At 36.6% G+C, this 19,926-nt stretch overlaps 1 protein-coding gene across 1 annotated transcript; it reads left to right on the top strand.

Annotated features, from left to right (window-relative positions):
* Positions 1 to 1,529: 1,529 nt before the first annotated feature.
* Positions 1,530 to 19,474, top strand: LOC106136877 (uncharacterized). The gene is made up of 6 exons (XM_060944817.1): positions 1,530 to 1,796; positions 14,341 to 16,746; positions 16,941 to 17,138; positions 17,637 to 17,778; positions 18,479 to 18,691; positions 19,103 to 19,474. The coding sequence occupies exons 1-6, from the start codon at positions 1,737 to 1,739 to the stop codon at positions 19,189 to 19,191; spliced, it is 3,108 nt and encodes a 1,035-aa protein (XP_060800800.1). The 5' UTR covers positions 1,530 to 1,736; the 3' UTR covers positions 19,192 to 19,474.
* Positions 19,475 to 19,926: the final 452 nt, after the last annotated feature.

The following is a 19,926-nucleotide window of genomic DNA, read 5'->3' on the forward strand; positions in this document are numbered from 1 at the left end:
AATAAAGATATAAAAGCTGTATCAAGCACTTAGTTTGAAAATTTCGTTCAGTAACCGTTGGCATTCCTGGAAGTAAGATGCAATTTCAAAATGCATTTAAAAATAGAGGTGTGCAGCAGGCGCGACCGATCCATATCGATTTTCATTAATATTTCAGGTTCATTTCACAATTATCATAAGCCGAAGTTAAACACCGGCTAAGTGCTTCCGAAATAATCGATAACTTTACAAATATAACAGAGTCTATAACATTTCCTGTAACACTATTGATTTAAGATTTAAAATTGCGCGTCTATTGTGCAAATGGTCATTGTAATTTTACAATTTTGCACAGTTTATTATGTTCGCATCTTTTTCTGTAAAAATAAATCGATAAGGTCGAAAATTGCGTGTCGCTATTGCAAATAGTGATTGTAAATTTTAAATTAATGTTATAAATGTTTGGTTCTTGGAAAATCGAGATATAACAGAGCGTAGACAAGGCCGCTTCGCGATAATTTGTTGACAAACTAATGAATTTTCATTATTTCGTTTTGTCTCTCGAACTAGGCCGAACTTTTTTGTTAGTATTAAAGTTAATCTAATCTTTTGCGGACATTTTTAGACTACGGTGATTAGTTACCATAAGATCAGGTCACAAAAATCTGACCTGACATTAACATTCCTTCTATTGCCATGGAGAGGATGAACAGGAAAATAGTTTATAGGTAAGTAAGGGCTCGTGCAGCGTGCCACCGACCGCTAGTCGCTAGTCGTCGGTCGGTGGCACGTTCGATCCAGTCTGTCCGAGTCGGACCTAGGTCGGACTCGGACAGACTGGACTAAGACAAACCTAGGTCGGACGATTTCGGCGGCACGCTACACGGACCCCAAGGTTTACCTATCTAGCCAAACTCGTCATTAGAAATTTGGTTCAAATGGAGAATTTTGAAAGTAGGTACAATAGCTTGTAAAAATACTGTATTTACTATATTCAGGTTGGCTGAAAGAGATCCCACTTAGAGATAAGTCCGCCTTTGAACTGTACTGTTTTATATTTGTAATGTACTCTTTTAGTGAACAATAAAGCATTTATTTACTTATTATATCAGCTAAATTAACAGAAATATACAAGTAGGAACTCTTATATTATTGGCGTACGGAATCCTATCTTTGGAAGCTCGTTAAACCTGCACCTCCTTTTTTACTTACAAGTACTAACTTCGAAAGTACATTTCGAAACATAACTTTATCCTGACACCAAAAAAAGGCACATGCAAACTGCAAATACCTAGGTATCAAAGCTACACAGTAGAAAGGGTTAAACCAGTATATAACAAACCCGTTATTCATTTCAATTTCCGCGTACAATCTGACCCGAAACCTTAAATTCCTCGTGTTTTATGCAATTCAATTAACATCCCACAATTACTGAGAAGTATTTTAAACGATTCGCATCTTGTGAATCCTTTCGAAACTAGTAGGGGACTTCAGGAGTAGGGGCGGTAAAACGGAACGTCGCCCGCCGCTCGCGACACTGCCGTCGAATCTGTCGCCGCGCTCAGCCATTGCCACGGAAATTAAAAAAAGAATTTAAAAAAAAAAGGTTAAAGTTTATGGCCGGTTTTTTGAAATTTTGAATTCGGAACTAGTGTGGTGAAAAGTGGATTGTTTGGTGGTCAGTGTGGGAGCGTTTCAGTTGGACAGTGAGTGTTGTGTGTGATGGTACTCTGCCGCTCTATTTGTGAGAGTGCAGCATGAGGGTTGTTCAGGTTCTACTGTTGGCGCATGCGGCCTATGCCATTACTGGACCTAGGGTGAGTGTTTTTTTTTTATTTTGCTACGTGCTGTGAGCAAAAGCGTTATCAACTAACACACATCGTTAAAAAGTCAACTTAGATAATTGTCTTTTAAAGATTTGAGTCCCTAAATGTATGTACATTTTCTAAAATGTAACTTTTGCATTTAGCAAAAATATTATTGAATTTACATGGTATTTTGACAGCGATCTTTGTTTCGTAACGTTAAGTTACAAAGTACGGTTTTTTCATAAAACCTCTGATCATTACAGCTTTATTCAGTTCTAATTAATTTTCTAATAATTTTTGATGTAAGTTTTTAGTGACCTCTTAAAAAAATTACTGGAAGACATAGATTCGTCTTATTCAAACTTGCCGACGACTTTATCGCTTGTTAGGAAACTATTTTGATGATTTTAAGTACAAATATAATAAAATCCACCAATAATCTCAGAAATAAAATTTTATAAAACCTATATACAATTAATTGGAAAACAATGGTATTTGTGGAAGAAAAATTTAATACATACATCATATAATCACGTCTATATCCCTTGCGGGGTAGACAGAGGGACAGACTCATTCCCACGGGAACGTTGAAAGGGGGATGCCTGAGATGAACGTGGCGGAGAGATAGCCAATACATAGATCAATTGATGACAACCTCCTCATTTTCAGTATATTGTAAAAATACTAGAATTTCCGTGGAATCCGAATTAACGTCCTTTTACACTGGATTCACGTGGTATATAACGTGGTCACGTCTTTAACCTTAACGTGGTGGACAGTGCCAACTACAATGTTTTTGACCATTGTCATAAAAATCGAAGATCACGTTCTTCTGGACTTGAGATTCAGAGTTGAATGGTGGAATTGAGATTCAAAAATAGTGGTAGGTTGCTTTGTTAGCCCAGCTCATAAACATTTCCCTTGACCGGCTTTTCCAAACTGTATGGGAAGAGAAACAACTTTTGTTTTTTTACTACGCTTTTATTTTCTTTAGCATAGAATAGAATAATAATATGGAAGCTACTGACTTATTTATTTATATTCTAAAACTTAGGTACTTATAACTTACTAATTGGGCATGCGACTTAGTCCGCGTGGAATAGTTATTTTGGGCATCATTTAAGCCCTCAAGGATGAATAAATTTGCTCGTTTTTTTTTCACATTCTCCATTATTCTTCGTTCTTATAGTTGCAGCGTGATGTTATATAGCCTAAGCCTTCCTCGATAAATGGTGTAGGTCTATTCAACACAAAAATATTTTTTTAATTCGAACCAGTAGTTCCTGAGATTAGCGCGTTCAAACAAACAAACAAACTCTTTCGCGTTCAAACAAACAAACTCTTCAGCTTTATAATATTACTCGTAGATAGATAACATACTTTTATTTTGCACAAACTGCAAGGCAATGTATTTAAGTTGCAATTACATATAATTTCACTTCTCAAAACTGTATTTTCCGCCATGTTTTATATCTTTTTTTTTAATTTTCGAATGCGATTCATGAATGTGGTGGAACGGAGAGTAGTCGAGAGCAAAAAATATATTCATAAATACTTGTTCACATTTGGCAAGTAGCAACATGTAATTTTAACATTTCCTTTTTTATTATTAATTTAATGAAATCTTATCCAAATAGAGTTGTGCGTCTACCTTGACATAATTTGACCAGTGTGTACATACATACATATCTTATTTCATCTTTATTTATTTGACGAAATCTGCACTGACGCCTTGGAAGCGGCAGTAAACTTAGTTTTAAGTAATTTATTGGGCGTCAAACAATGTTGTGAAACCATAAGATTTGACAATTATTAAGCGTTTAATTATTATTTATAATAATGAATAAAAATTTTGAATTTGAATTTTTATCGAAATCCATAATAGTTTTACATTCATGTTTTTTAATGTTCACAATGTGCATTCGTTCCCGATTTAGATTTAAGAGATCTATCGGTGAAAATGCTGAATTGTATTTTGTTCCGCCGCTTCTTCTACACATGCGCTTTGATAGCGGTAGTAGTTATAATAACATAAAAGTGATGCGACGTCAATAAGTGATACCTTGTACCTATCCAATTTAAAAAATAAATCTTTTCTATTCTAGTAACTAATGTATGCCCGCGGCCTTTCTCATGTATAACGAAAATTTGCATTAATTTACTTTCCCAGGGGAATTTAAGGAAATCCTTCCTTAGTGCGTCCAAATCAGTATACAATAGCAAAATTCATTTTCGAAATATAATGATTGTAAGTATGTAAGGTAGTATAAATAGCAATACTATTTATTCTTAACTAACAGTACGAAATTGGATAATACGTATTTTTTATATAATTTTTTTATCATTTACCTGTAATTTTTTACAATTACTTTATTGGTTCGAATTTTTGTGAAAGGAGAAATTATAAATATAAATGTAGGACACCAGAACTACAAGCGTACAACTAATTCCATTGTTAAAATCTGAATATTTAAATTATATTGACATACATACATACATATAATCACGTCTATATCCTTTCCCTTGTCCTAGAGTAGACAGAGCCAACAGTCTTGAATAAACTAATAGGCCACATTCAGCTGTTTGACTTAATATGGAATTGAGTTGTTTGACGCAATCGCAAGTTTATAAGTCTATTTCTTAATCGCCTTAATTATATTTTGTACACCAATTAATCTTAAAACTTTACACTTCGTTCCATTATCAAATCATCGCCAACATAGGATCAACATCAATATAGGAACGACCTCAATATATTTCGGTCAGCACACTCGCACGTTATACTCGCTCGTTTAACTAGCACAATCTGAACATACTCTTAGATAACATCTCCGGCAAACCTGTTTATGCAAAATTACTTTCTTCGATGACTCGACATGTCGTAACATTATTTGCATACCTAATATTACCTAATTTCATTTGAATAGTCATACTTAAATTTGAAATATTATAATTTTATGGGTTATAGGTACTTAAATTTTTATTACTTTTTAACTAAGTATAGTAGAAATATATAAGTTAATATTCATTCTTAATCTTGACTAATATTTTAAATGCAAAAGTGAGTTAATTTGTTCACTAGATTTTACCCGCAGTTTCGCCCACGTCAATTAAGCGACCACCTACAATTAACATTTACTAATAGGTAATTAGTAAGAAATATCGAAAATACTACAAATTAATTATTTATAGTGGACGTAATATCTTCTAAAAATCTTTTTACCTTGACACACATAGAGGTCAAACTCTGAGAATTTTCATGAGTCGTGGTAAAATAAATTATATAAAACTTGAGTAAACAATGCTTAAATTATAAAATTGTGCGACAATATTAATTTCATAGAGATTAATGTTAATAATACACACACATTAGTTTTAGTCCGCGGCAAAATCTCGTGTGAAAATGGACAGAATTTTCCTAATTCATTGTTTTAGTGATTAATACTTAAGTTCCCATAGATGTCGTGAAATACGACTAAGGAAATAGCTAATAAACTTGAGATTCTCCTTGTAAGCGATGGGCTACCAACCTGTCTCTATTTGAATCTAAATTCTATCAAAAAGTCAAACAGCTGAACGTGGCCTTTCAAACTTTACAAGACTGTTGGCCCTGTCTACCCTGTGTAATTTTTTTTAAACGCCTGACGGCCGAAAAAGTCGGTCTAAATGCCGTTTGGCATTCTCTACCAGTCATCCAGCTGACCAAAGAGAAGCGACAAAGTGCACATGCATACTGCAAAATAACATTTAGCTATCCACAAAGAAAATCGTCCAAACCAATGACAACAACGCGTGTCTTTTTTTTTTAAATTAAGGCTTCTTACTAAGGAGTTTTCATTTAGGTTATAATTTAATCTGTAATGAACCCATCGCCATCGCCTAAAAGAAGAATCCCAAGTTTATAAACCAATCCCTTAGTCGCCTTTTACGACATCCGTGGTGAAGAGATGGAGAAGTCATATTCTTTTTTCTAATGGTGCCGGGAACCACACGGGAACCCCGGGCTCCTATCCAGAAAAGTGAGAATGTACCACTGACTGACGCCAGGAGAAGTAGAATGTGTTAGTAACATGAAAATACAATAATATTAAATAGGATGCAGATAAAGAGCCGCAAATAAACGCGTGTGGAGAAAGTATCGTATTGTCGCGACGTACACGCGAACAGACAATTATTATTAACGACCACAGACTAAAGAACCAGAGGCTAAAGATTTTAACATAGACAATGCGCGGTTATAGCCATAAACGCGGGAAACATGTTAGTGGGTGAAAATAAGTAAGTAAATAATGAAAGTTGAGATGAAAACATTTAGGTGTGTTAAGTTTTATAACCTAGACTTGTTTTCTTAACATGGCGTAAGTAAATCTCATTTATATGTATGTGTGTATTTATTTATATATTTATAAAAACTTTATTGTACAAACGTATATAGCACAATTAGCGGACTTAATGCTGGAAGCATTTTCTAATGCAATAATAAAGCATTATGTAATGTATATTGATTACGAATTTAAGATTGTAGGCTCTGTCTACCCCGTAAGGGATAAAGACGATTCATATTTATCTTCAATACCTAAATAAATAAATATGCATACATACATATAGTCACGTCTATATCCTTTGCGGGATAGACAGAGCCGAAAGTAACGTTCGACTTTTTGGCTTGATGATAGAATTGAAATTCAAATAGAATCTCAGTTTTAGACCATCGCCTAAAAGAATATTCCCAAGTTAAAAAGCCCAAGGGATGAGCCCTTAGGAAAATAAATATGTACGGAACACAGCTTTAGTTAGCCTCGAAGTAAGTTCAAAACTTGTGTTACAAGATACTAATTCAACAAACTCTTCAGCTTTATAATATTAGTATAGATTATATTCAGGTCACAGAACTAGGAATTCTTATGGTTTATGTCATTTATACGACAGACAAAGAAACAATATCGCTTCCTCAACGCATACGGAACTTAACTTGGGTTTCAGAACTTTCACATGCAAAACAAACACACAACCTTTCCCTTTGTGGTTTAGTATGGGTCTGATGTAACAGCCTTATGTATGATTATATCTAAAATGACTAAAGGTCAAGTTTATTATTTGAAAGCCTACAATTTAACACGCTTTCATCATACATAACTGTACATAGTGCCGTGTGGTTTACGGCACCTTAGAATAGAAACACTCCATATCTTTCCCATGGATGTCGTGAAAGGCAACTAAGGGATAGACTTTTAACTTGAGATTCTTCTTAAAGGCCATGGGCTAGCAATCTGGTACTATTTCAATCTCAATTTCACCATTAAGCTTTTCCAAGTCCTTTCAAAACTGTATGCTCTGTCTACCCCGCTGCAGATACCGACGTGATTATGTATACATCAATCAAGATCATCATACAAGATCATTCAATTAACCAAAATACTTAATGGCCTAAAACATTAAATCTGATGACATAATACTCTTTTTCTCAGTCGGTTAAGGCCGGATATTGATCATTAACATCTGTGCAGACAACCGATATAATGCTACTATTGAACTGACAAGTTTCGTATGTGTAATTGATGTAAGTACAAACAGACAGATGTTACGCACAGATATAAATATATATATATCACTTTCACTTGGTCCGGCCCACACGATGCTCGGTGAAGGGAATATTGTACAGACATCTATACTAATATTATAAAGCTGAAGAGTTTGTTTGTTTGTTTGAACACGCTAATCTCAGGAACTACTTTCTCGTCTAATTGAAAATTTATTTTTGCGTTGAATAGATCATTTATCGAGGAAGGTTTTAAGCTATATAACTAAACGCTGCAACTTTAAAGGAGCAAAGAAATAATGGAATATAATATAATATAATAAAACGCGGAAAATTAATTGAACCTTGAGGGCTTCAATGATGCCGAAAATATCTATTCCACGCGGACGAAGTCGCGGGCACAGCTAGATAAATAATAATAATCTTTATTTTTCTTTACTCATATAGAATTACACGGTTAAAAAATTAATAATAAGGTGAAATATGCAAATACAAAAAAATGATCTCTGTGAGAGACTGATGTAGGTACTAGGAAAACCTGTTTGACAGATTACTAGCCTCTCCTACTCTGAACCACGTGTATACAATGCAGGTAAACACTTATACTAGTTTAGGTACATACCTACTGTGGAGGAAAATAAAAAAATATCTAAAAATTATTAATGAAATATGAAAAAAATAAAATAAGCAATAACGAAAAGAAATGAGCATATGAACATACATATACCCATCATGAATCCATAGAATAGAATAGATTTATTATCGAAATTGGATACAAGGTATCATTTATTGACGTCACATAACTTAAATTTTATTATAACAACTACCGCTTCCAAAGCGCATGTGTAGAAGAAGCGGCGGAACAAACTACACTGCAGCATTTTCATCGGACGTCAATTTACAAATATAGATCTCTTAAATCTAAATCGTGGACGAATGCACATTGTCACACACAATAATAAAAAAAAGCATGAATGAAACTAATTATTTCAATACGAATATTTCGTCAAATATTAGTATTGAAATAATTAGTAACAACATTATCATAACGGCAGAAGACATAGAATTTTTTTTAAGCAATGATTACTAACAAATTTTCTGTTTATTCATAAGTTAGAGATTTCAACCAAGATGAGGAAGTTCTCTTGCAATTTAATGTAGAAAATTGATTTATATTTTTTTTAATCACTAGTGTATTTGGTGCAAATATTTATTAAGTGTGCAGTGTGATTGTAACAAATGACGACTTAGTGAATTGGTTCATTCATCTCAAGCTTTAACCATGACATAATAAGGCTTAGGTCCCCCTTAAAAAATTGTCAAGATACCCAAAAAGTAAAGACTACCTGACATACAAAAATTTAGGATTCATTCATTTTATGTGTATTATTGCTTTATATGTATTGTAAACGTTATAACGATAAAAAGAAAAAATAATAGGACCACTGCATCTCTTTCCTATGGGTGTCGTAAAAGGCGACTAAGGGATAGACTTATAAACTTGCTATTCTTCTTTTAGGCGATGGGCTAGCAACCTGTCACTATTTAAATCTCAATTCTATCTTAAAGCCAAATAGCTGAAGTGGCCTATCAGTCTTTTCAAGACTGTTGGCTCTGTCTACCCAGCAAGGGATATAGACGTGATGATATGTGTGTATATATATATCTTATGAACTGAGTAATACTCGTTCATGTCATGATTTTCTAGCAGACGCGGCGAGAATGGTAAAAGGCTATATAAAGGTGAACGGAGGTTTCCACAAAACGTTGAAAGTTCACTTTCGTTTCGTCTGCGAGTAAGTATGTTTATACATGCCTGTCTCGTAAACTCTCGATTATGTTTATTGGATAGAAAATACTCGAAAGTGAAATAAGAAAATATGGTGATAAGTTCAGATTTCCGTGTGGTTCCCGGCACAAATAGATAGACTAATAGATGTATGATAAAATTGAGATTCAAATAGTGACAGGTTGCTAGCCCATCGCCTAAAAGAAGAATCCCAAGTTTATAAGCCTATCCCTAAGTCGCTTTTACGATATCCTAAGTATTTAAAATATTTTGAAATACATACCTCAGTATTATAAACTTTATTTTATCCTTACAACTTACAGATAAATATAAAAATGACTCAGTTAATCCAATACGATAGTAACCCCTAAAACAATTAAAGACATACATACATACATACATACATACCTACATATAATCACGTCTATGTCCCTTGCGGGGTAGACAGAGCCAACAGTCCTGAGCGGACTGATGGGCCACGTTCAGCTATTTATCACGTGTTATTTAGCACGTTCGGCTTTAAGATAGAATTGAGATTCGAATAGTGACAGGTTGCTAGCCCATCGCCTAAAAAAAGAATCTCAAGTTTGTAAGCCTATCCCTTAGTCGCCTTTTACGACATCTTCGGGAAAGAGATGGAGTGGTCCTATTCTTTTTTGTATTGGTGCCGGGAACCACACGGTACAATTATAGAACAGCTTATAAATCAAGTTACATTGCTCATTTAAATGATTTACTGTTGTAACATCAGAATCTGAAACAAATGAGGCTCTGTATCACACTAATTACCAATTCGTGTAATGACCACATGACACGCGCGCGTCACGCCACGAATGCAGGGCAGTGATCTTTATTCGTTAATGTTGAATAGAATAGAATAGAATAGAATAGAATAGATTTATTTTCAAAATTGGATACAAGGTATCACTTATTGACGTCACATAACTTAAATCTAATTATAACTACTACCGCTTCCAAAGCGCATGTGTAGAAGAAGCGGCGGAACAAACTACACTGCAGCATTTTCATAGGACGTCAATTTACAAATATAGATCTCTTAAATCTAAATCGTGGACGAATGTACATTGTCTACATTAAAAAACATGTATGAATGTAGAACTGATTATGTCAATACGAATATTTCGTCAAATAAAATAAATATAAAATAAAATATGTACATACTGTACAAATTATGTCAAGATCATGTCAAAAATACACAAGCATTTAAGAGGCCATTATGTCCAGCTCGGGCCACACATGTTTATCATTAATATAATCATCCGTGCTGTAATAGGCTTTCCTACAAAGCTCAACTTTAATATACTGTTTGAATTTTCTATCATTCATTTCAAGAACACTTTTTGGTAATTTATTATAAAATCTTATACAATTAATCAGAAAAGATTTCCCTACCTTAGCCAGCCGATGTGCTGGGATCGACAACTTGTAATTGTTCCGCAGTGATCTACTAGTACATTCACCTACTTTTTTGAAAGAGTCTAAGTTTTTCCTAACATGCATGATGTTATCGAATATGTATTGGGAGGGCAAAGTTAAAATATTTAGGTTTTTGAAAAAATCTCTAAGGGAATCTCTTTGTTTAAGACCGTAGATATATCGAATTGCCCTTTTTTGTAAAATAAATGAATGAAAAAATGTTGACTAGAGAAGGTACCGTGTGGTTCCCGACACCTTGGTATTTATAGGAACAATCCTTCTTTTTCACATGGATGTCGTAATAACTCACTGTTAGAATCTCAATGCCACCAAGTAACAATACATCTGAATGTGGCTTTGCAAACTGAAAATCGGTAAGTTAAAATGATTTCAGTACCGCACATAAACTACTATTATTTATAGATTTTATAAGATTAAACACATTATTGTTAACTAGTTAGTAAGAACATTTTTTTGAAGAGCAAATGAACGTTATTTACGAGTATTTAGCTCCCAGACATTCAGTCATTTCTTTAGTGTCTTAATTCGTATTGACAGTTATCGATGACAAGCAGTCATGTTGTACATCTCAATTTGAAGTCATTACGGAATTATAGTGTTGAGAAGAGAGAAGGTAATTATTAGCAAGCAACGGGTATGTAAGTAGAATAATTATAAGTGTTTAGTGACTAGATGTGACAGAACATCTAGTCAGGGACGGGACGGGACGGGATGGCGACGCACTGTGGATGCCCTCTGCCCCAGCTAGACATAGGACCTTAAGTCAAGTAAGTCAGTGACTAGATGTACTTATCACAGACATTTTGTTTTAATTGTAGCGGGATCGATAATTCGGGCTCGACCGTCACATATGTAGGTGTGATGCCTAGGGAACCGCGGCTCCAACGATATCGAGTCGGAGGTTGTATTTATGCTGCAATCCGAGAAATCTTTGCTTGCGTGATTTAGACTATACGCTGTTATTGGCTGACAGCGTCGTTTGATTGGCTGTTGTTACTTGTGGCTTAGAGATGTCGCCGAATAACTTTTTATTGATTATCGATGAATAAAACTATATTAATTTCACCCTTTTTTTTATTTTCATCAACTCAATATAAGTAATAACGTTACTTTATTCTGAACTTCAATAAAAAACTGGTTTTATATGCGTTGATAGCATAGATACATACCGCTAGTCTTATATTATTCGGATTTCTATACATTTTCTGTCAGCTATTAGTTTTTATAGTAACCGATAATGCAATGAATAATGTATTTAATGTACCGAGAATGATGTCTATATGTCAGTGTCTCGTGGACGTCATATGTTCGTGATTGTATAATTTCTCTTGATGCGTAAGCGCAAGCCATTTTGCTCGTGAACGGATTTCATTAATGATTATAAGGCTAGTGGTTACGCTTGATAGTATTTGTGTTTTATATATAAAAAAATAAGTGTATATTTAAATTATTCAGTTTTCCTTTCTACCTACCTACCTAACCTTCGAGATTTCATGATAATTGGCGTTGTCTATCCAGTAAGTTAGTAGTCTAATTTTGGACTACTACAAATAGGAGGTTTACATATAATCACGTCTGTTTGCCTTGCGGGGTAGAGAGTCAACAGTTTTGAAAAGAATGATAGGCCACGTTCAGCTCAATGATAGTTGAGATTCAACAAGATCAATTCAATTCAAGATAATAAAATTCAAGATAGTGACAGGTTGCCAGTCCATCGCCTAAGAGAAGAATCCTAAGTCTATAAGCATATGCCTTAATTGCCTTTTACGACATCCATGGGAACGAGATGTAATGGTTCCTCCAGCCTTTTTTTATTGTTGCTGGGGGTTCCCAGCAACAATAAAAAATTTAAATACTAGTATTAATTATACTAGTAAACATGTCATAGGTATCACTGGCACATAGAAACCTTTATGGTCACTGATTCAATGTAAAGACAAGCATTGCGCCATCAAATATTTTTTATTGTTAAAAAAAATTAAGAATAAAAAATATTTAATTAATCGCAGTTGTGGCGTGTTCTCATACGAGATAAAATCACGCCTCTTTCCCGGAGTGGTAGGCAGAGACTACCTCTTTCCACTTGCCACGATCTCTGCATACTTCCTTCGCTTCATCCACATTCATAACTCTCTTCATGCAAGCTCGGCGGTTTCGGGTACTCTTGACCTGACCCTTTATCAGGACGTCCTTAATTTGATCAAGATACGTTCGTCTAGGCCTTCCCATTCCGACCTCTTCTCTTTGGACAGAAACCCAATGACTATGATCCTGGATTGGGTGAGTCAGGTTTTCTTAAGACGCAACTTTCGTCTGATCTCCGCAACCTTTGCAAGCGAACTTTACCCTCTTTGCATCATGCAGTTGCTTGAATGTGCAGGATTTTTCTATATTTTCCTTCACCATAAGAGAATCGGTTAGCCATCAAATGTCCAATATTCAGAAAATTGACATTGGTGCAAAAGTTGCTGTCAGATTTGAACTTGGGTCTCACACTTTTTCGACCACGGGCGCTCTAACCATTAAACGCTACTTATACTTAACGGTAACCCATCGATTTTTAGGGTCAGAGGGTCAAGACCATAAAAAGGCTATGTCATTAATCTCAGTGCAATATTTTTTGGCATCTGGTGGTCAATTACTATGGCTACCGAATGTCGACACACTTTTGGACACATTTATTTTTTACAGACTTGACCCCCAGGTTTTTTGGCGACTGTACTACTAATAACTTATTCCTTTAAATATAAAGAATTGAACAGTAGGTAGACAGAACCAATAACTAAATATAAGACAATAACTAACTAAAACTAAACTAAGATAATAACTACAACATTTTAAGTACACGTTAAGCTCATCCCTAAAAGATAAATACTAAATGTACATATAGGCTTATAACATTATTTTACAACCAACGTGTGATGTGATGCAGTAGCACACTATCTGAACTAATTATCTCTTCTACAGCCTGACCCTAGTCTCGATAAAATCCCCGCCAATCAGGAGAGTAACCCGGAATGTATTTGACCATGACCTTGCATTAGGTAAATAAGGTTTTTCAACGAACCGACTTCCTTCTGACCTCCACTACCTTTGCAGGGGAACCTAACCCATATTGGATCATGGTAACTACACGCTGATAAATTTGCAGAGTTCCTTAGGATGATCAGATCAGTCACCTTAAGAGCATCCGTTTCGAGCGCAGAAAAATATATAAGTAGTCATTGAAACATTGTCCTGGGCGTCACGCTTTACATTCGGACACTTAAATCGATTCGCTCTTGTATACCGAACTAATTATATTTTAATCGAATCAGAATCTGAAGTGGTAATCTCCAGTTTATAAACAGACGTCTTGGCCCATATTTCACGGCGCTCTCTGCGCCTGCGCTCACGCTTCAGTGGTAAGAAAGTGCATTCTTGCGCATCAGCGCACCGCGGCGGATGGGTGGAATTCTTCGTCGCTTTTTTTAGGTATGGGATATAAATCTGTGTGTGTATGTCGTCTTGGCTCTTGCGGGGGAAATAGAGCCAAAAGGCTCGAGAGTCACCAGTAAGTGACAGGTTGCTAGCCCATTGCCTATTCTAAGTATTAGATATTAGTAATATCAAAAAATATGTATATTAATTTATAGGATTTTTTCCTCTTAAAATTAAGAAATCCTTGCTATTACTTTTCGACGCGACATATTCATAAGAACATCTTAATAAACTAAGCTAGTCACGATAAACATAGAGTGCTAATTATACTGTCTCTTTCTTTTCAGATAGAAAATGAATTCGACAGAAGAAGACAAGTTTCACTGGAGCATCCTGGATTCAATGAACATCAGACGCGGTTTGGGCTGAGTTCACCGCTACAGAACTTCCAGCAACCATCCCTTCTCAGCAGCCCCTCCCCATCTCCCCTCCAATTCCAACAGTCTATCTTCCAACAGCCTCAACCCTCCTTCCTACCTCCGTTCAGCAGTTTTGCCCCGAACCCCAACATCCAAACGAGTATCGGCCTCCACAATAATCTCCCGTTACCAAACAATAACGCCTTCCAGTTCACCCCAGCGCCGGCTGTCAATGCCCCAGTTTTGCAAAACACCTTCACACAAAATCTAAGGCCGATAGCCCAACAACCACAAAATATACTCCCACAACAACAGCCTACATTACCTACCTTCCCAAATAATGGGCTACATCTTGTATCCAACCCACAGAATTTCAACCAAAATCCCAACGGACATACTAACACTGTGAATATAGGGCAACAGAGACCGACTCAGGCAGCTTTCTTGCCAACGATCCCAGCCCCAGCACCCGTTAACCATCAAGGCGCTTTCAGTCATCCCAACCCTATCACAATCCAGCCAGCACCAAACCTAGCTCCTCAAAATCACAATCTGAATAACGCCCAAGTTCCTTTCCAATCGAATTTAGGCCAACAACCATTGTTTTCAAACGGTCAAAATTCTCAAATCCAAGAATTCTTTGATCAACAGTCACACGAAAATTTTGAGAAATTAAAGGAGCTCCAGGAAAGACAGAGGATCATTCAAAAACATCAAGAGTTTGTGCAGAAACAACAACAGAAACAGCAAGAAAAAGTAGAGAAATTACATGAAGAATTTCTATCTAAACAAGCAACAAAAACTACTTTCCCTACCACAGAGAGTTACCAAAATTATTTGACAAGAACAACACAGGATAAACGTAGGCCAATTCTACCACATGAACAGGATTTGTTCAGGAAAGCTGTAGAAATATTTGAGAAGGAACACCCGACTACTACTACTACTACGACTACAACCACTACCACAACACCAGCACCTGCACCCAGATACAAACCTAGACAAAAACCAAAGCCTAGAAACCCACCTCAAGATAAAAACAAACAGAAACTGTACAATGAAATCAAAAATCTTTTAGAAGAAAGTGAAACTAAAGGCTTTGATGACAGTTTAAGAGCAAAAAGTGTTGCGTTATTACAAAAACCGGATATCTTAAAGCAATTGAAGGTAGCATTAGCGGAAAACCCAGAAGATTTCAGCGAAAAGAACTTCTCGTCTCGAGAAATCTCTTTAAATGGCCAGAAGTTCGAAGTAATTAGAACTACTAATCCAAATTTAATCCCCAAGGGTGCAATATCGGCTGAGGGAGCAAACTTAGCCCAAATAATGGCTGCAGCGGCGACACCTGAACCACAAAAAGAGAGTCGTATTTCATTCGACGATTTGACAAAAGGTGTACTGCCTCCTGGCGCCAACTTCGAACTTATCAAACAAAGCGATAATGGTAAACTAGAAGAAGTATCAAAAATTCCAAGTACTCTTCAAAATAAGAAAAAGGTTACCTTCGTTTTTCTTGAGGAGCAAGATGACGGGTCGTTCAAAGTGAAGGGCGTCAAAGCCAACGGCCAGCAGACTGAAGAAGGGCCAGAAGTAGAAAATATTTTAAACAAAATAAAGAAAGGTGAAATCCAATTACCTGGAAAGCTATCGAACAGCGTGTATAGCTCAACAACAGCTAGCCCGAGTCCATCTTCCGTCACACCTGATTACATTGCGGAGTCTTCTCATCACCCTTCTAGTTACTCGAGTTTTGTTACTGGTACTACGGTTCCCCACAACGCAGTGAGTGTCACTACATCAGCACCAATTTCATATCGCAGCACTGTAAGCCAGTCAACGAGAGGCACGCAGCAAACTCAGACGTTCTCCCCATCTACGAGAATTGTATCAACAACGGAAAGATATTCAAAATCAACGTCGCCTAGCTTCGACTTTACGTTGGGAAGAAATAACAACAGTCCCTCCGTCAAATCAACATTCCCAAGCTCGACCTTTTCAAGTATCTCAAGTTTAAGCACCACGCCATCTTATTCTAGGTCTCCAGAAGACCTTGTTGTCATAGGATCAAGTACACTTTCACCTTTGCTGGATCAAAGTCATTTAAACTTCGCGAGACAATCTAATCCTGGATTGGTAGATATATTGAAAGAAAATGGACTCTTCGCTACCGCAAAGTACTTGCGTCAGTCTGGTTTGGACACGATTTTGAACGAGACCGGGCCGTATACAATCTTCGCTCCAACCGACAAGGCGTTTAGAACACTATTGGTACAACTCGGCGGACCTGACAAGGCTGAGGAAAAGTTCCGGGACAACCCCAGGCTTCTCAGTGGAGTAAGTTAAACTTTTAATATTCTAATTACATGTGTATATATTGAAATGAAAACAAAAGACATTCGACTTAATCATTCTTCAGCAAACTACAAGCAAAACTTGTCAGATTTGCTCAAAAATTGCCATTCAAAGCATAAATAATTCTGTAAAACAAAATAAAAAAAAAATGATAACCGTATCCCTTTTTTCCACAGCTTCTTCTCCACCACGTGATCCCTGGTGCCTTCGACATTGGTTCTCTCCAAGACGAGATGACCGGGGTCTCATTGGCCGGCACACAACTCAGAGTTAATCAGTACGATATGCATGATGTGGAGTGGAACGAAGTCAAAGTCACCACCATCAACGGAGCCAGGGTGTTGGAAGAGAAAAAGGACATACATATTCCACAGGTGGGTGATAGGTTGACTACATATAAGATTTGTGTAAGAAAATGTCTTGTTTAGATTCACCAATCCATCGGGATTGGGTGAATCCAGTATGTGTATCACGCTGTATATCGATACAGCGTGGATTCTATACAGAAGTCCACAAAGTATCTGAGAGGAAATAATTTGACTTAAATTGAAAATCCAGAAGCACATTAAGCTTTATACTCGTAAAATATAGCACAGCTAATTTATTTTTGTTATTTTAATTATATGAAAGCAATTTAAATATAATATTATTAAATGATTTAAATAAAAGCACACTTATACAGCCACACAGTATAGCGTATATTTTTGAAGGGAAGAAAATATACAAATGACATTGACACATAGTCACCGTAATGGAAGGCGCCAAAGTTAAAATATTCAACAATTTTAAAATGCTTCGTTTATCGGTTTGGAAACTGCATTTACTCAAAATTAACTGGATTTTAAACAATAAATGGAAACCCTCACTTCCAGGGCATAGCGCACGCCGTGGACCGGGTGATGTTCCCGCTGCCTGTCGGAGACCTGGTCCAGACCCTGCAGGCCGACCGGGACAGGAGGTTCACCACCTTCCTCAAGGCGATATACGCTAGTGGATTCGCTGATACTCTCGCAGGTATGTCAACTGAAATAAGACTTTTTAAGATGTGGCCGGCTGGGTTTTTGTGTGTGATAAAATAAAAACTAAACATAGTTTTAATTAGTTTGTATTCGATTAACGTACACTACAATAACAAAATATAAAATTAAAACTTAAAAAATAATCACACAGACATAACTTTTTTACAAAGTGATGCGACGGACCAATCACTGTGCTTGTCACAGTATTGCCTGTTATGCCCTTATATGGTCAGAAAATTCGCTGAAACTTGGGTGTCACCACTTGAATTGGATATAAATACCTATCCCATGATGCCCTCAAAAAGACGCATCAGTTAGTGAAGAATAAAAGTACATAATAAAGACGTAACGTACGTTAATATTCTACAGGAAATAAGAACTTAGAACATTGCAGACATTTTAACTTATATCTATTGATACATACATACATACATACATATGATCACGTCTATATCCCTTGCGGGGTAGACAGAGCCAACAGTCTCGAAAAGACTGAATGGCCACGTTCAGCTATTTGGCTTAATGATAGAACCGAGATTATCTATTGATTCATGTTACAAAATGTGAATACATTTTCTTTCACCTTTGTTATTCCCTTTGAATATGTATTTGTCACGTATTTTACCAGTAGGTATACTCGTACAATCGATCTTACATTTTTTTTTTGAGTTATCAAATCACTATCTACATTCCAGAGAGTAAAACCTACACAATATTCGCGCCAACGGACACAGCATTCGCGCGGCTACAACCGGCTGAACTATCGCGGTACTCGGACAAGGCGGCTGCGCGTGCGCTGGTAGCAAGGCACGTGCTACCCGGGACGTTATACAGCGCGGGCATGCGGTACTACCAGCTGAGAAATTCTATGGAAGACGCTAAGCCGCTGACGCTGCAGAAGAATGCTGGTAAGTTACAATACACAGATCCAGTTTTCAATGCTATTGCAATGAACTGTTTAGTTCAGGTACACAAAACGGCTGCGCGTGCGCTGGTAGCGAGACATCTCTTGCCCTGTACCCTAGTCAACGCGATCATGCGTAAGGTAGCTGTGTGTCAATTAGCCGCCCCGGATTCGCACGGGGAGCATTTATAAGTAGATGTAAACCTTCCTTAGAAACCCTTTTTGCAATATTTCAACAGGAACAAAATCCATCCACAATTTTCCAAGATACAGACACAAAAATAGGGGGACCTATAATACATAGTGAAGTGATGCTGGGATAGACGTGGTGTGTAAACTATAGGAAACAATCACTAAGGAATTATGGTGCTCTCTAGTTGACGTATATTTTAAAGCAAACTTTAATAATTTCCAGGTCGCATCAAAGTGAACAACGCCCAAGTGATAACGCACAATATTCCTGCGACGAACGGCGTTATCCACGCGATCGACAACATCTTGTAGACCAGCTCCGTACTCGGGTCCCCTCGCTAAGTTAGCTTCAGTGAAGCTACCTTCATTCCTTGAAGTCCGTTCGCTTAGTATTACTTAAGTTTATATACTGATCGACATTCTGACTAGCTCCGCTCTCGGGTCCACTCGCCAAGTTAGCTTCAGTGAAGCTACCTTCATACCTTGAAGTCCATTCGCTTAGTATTACTTAAGTTTATATACTGAACGACATTCTGACTAGCTCCGCACTCGGGTCCTCCCGCCAAGTTAGCTTCAGTGAAGCTACCTTCATACCTTGAAGTCCGTTCGCTTAGTATTACTAAAGTTTTTATTCAGATCGTCATTCTGACTAGCTCCGCACTCGGGTCCTCTCGCCAAGTTAGCTTTATTGAAGCTAGCTTTACTATATAGTCCGTTTGCTTAGTATTTCTAAATTGACGTTTATAGTTTACATTTCAGGTCACATTTTACCTTAGCAGCTTTGACACATATTTTAACGAAGTTCCATGAATACAATACTTTTACGGGGATGCAAATAGCCAAGATCATTCCTAGAACGCCTTACAAGGTATCTTGTCTGTACAAATATATTCTTGGACTAAGAAAAATAGTTTTTGACATTTTGAATGTTAAATTCCTATTTAGTATATCTTTATTATATTTAGTAACTAGGTATATATCATCGATATCTTATATACCTGATGTCCACAATTTCAAGATAAACCGTGTAAGGTGTCAAGTCTCGGA

This window comes from Amyelois transitella, chromosome 2 (assembly GCF_032362555.1).
Source record: "Amyelois transitella isolate CPQ chromosome 2, ilAmyTran1.1, whole genome shotgun sequence".
Lineage (NCBI taxonomy): Eukaryota > Metazoa > Arthropoda > Insecta > Lepidoptera > Pyralidae > Amyelois > Amyelois transitella.

What these genes read in the sequence shown, in the direction of transcription:
- LOC106136877 (XM_060944817.1), top strand. Translation starts at nt 1,737, where the DNA reads ATGAGGGTTGTTCAGGTTCTACTGTTGGCGCATGCGGCCTATGCCATT. An exon ending in ATGCCATTACTGGACCTAGG is followed by an intron (nt 1,797 to 14,340) that starts GTGAGTGTTTTT and finishes CTTTCTTTTCAG; the next exon opens with ATAGAAAATGAATTCGACAG. An exon ending in ACCCCAGGCTTCTCAGTGGA is followed by an intron (nt 16,747 to 16,940) that starts GTAAGTTAAACT and finishes TTTTTTCCACAG; the next exon opens with CTTCTTCTCCACCACGTGAT.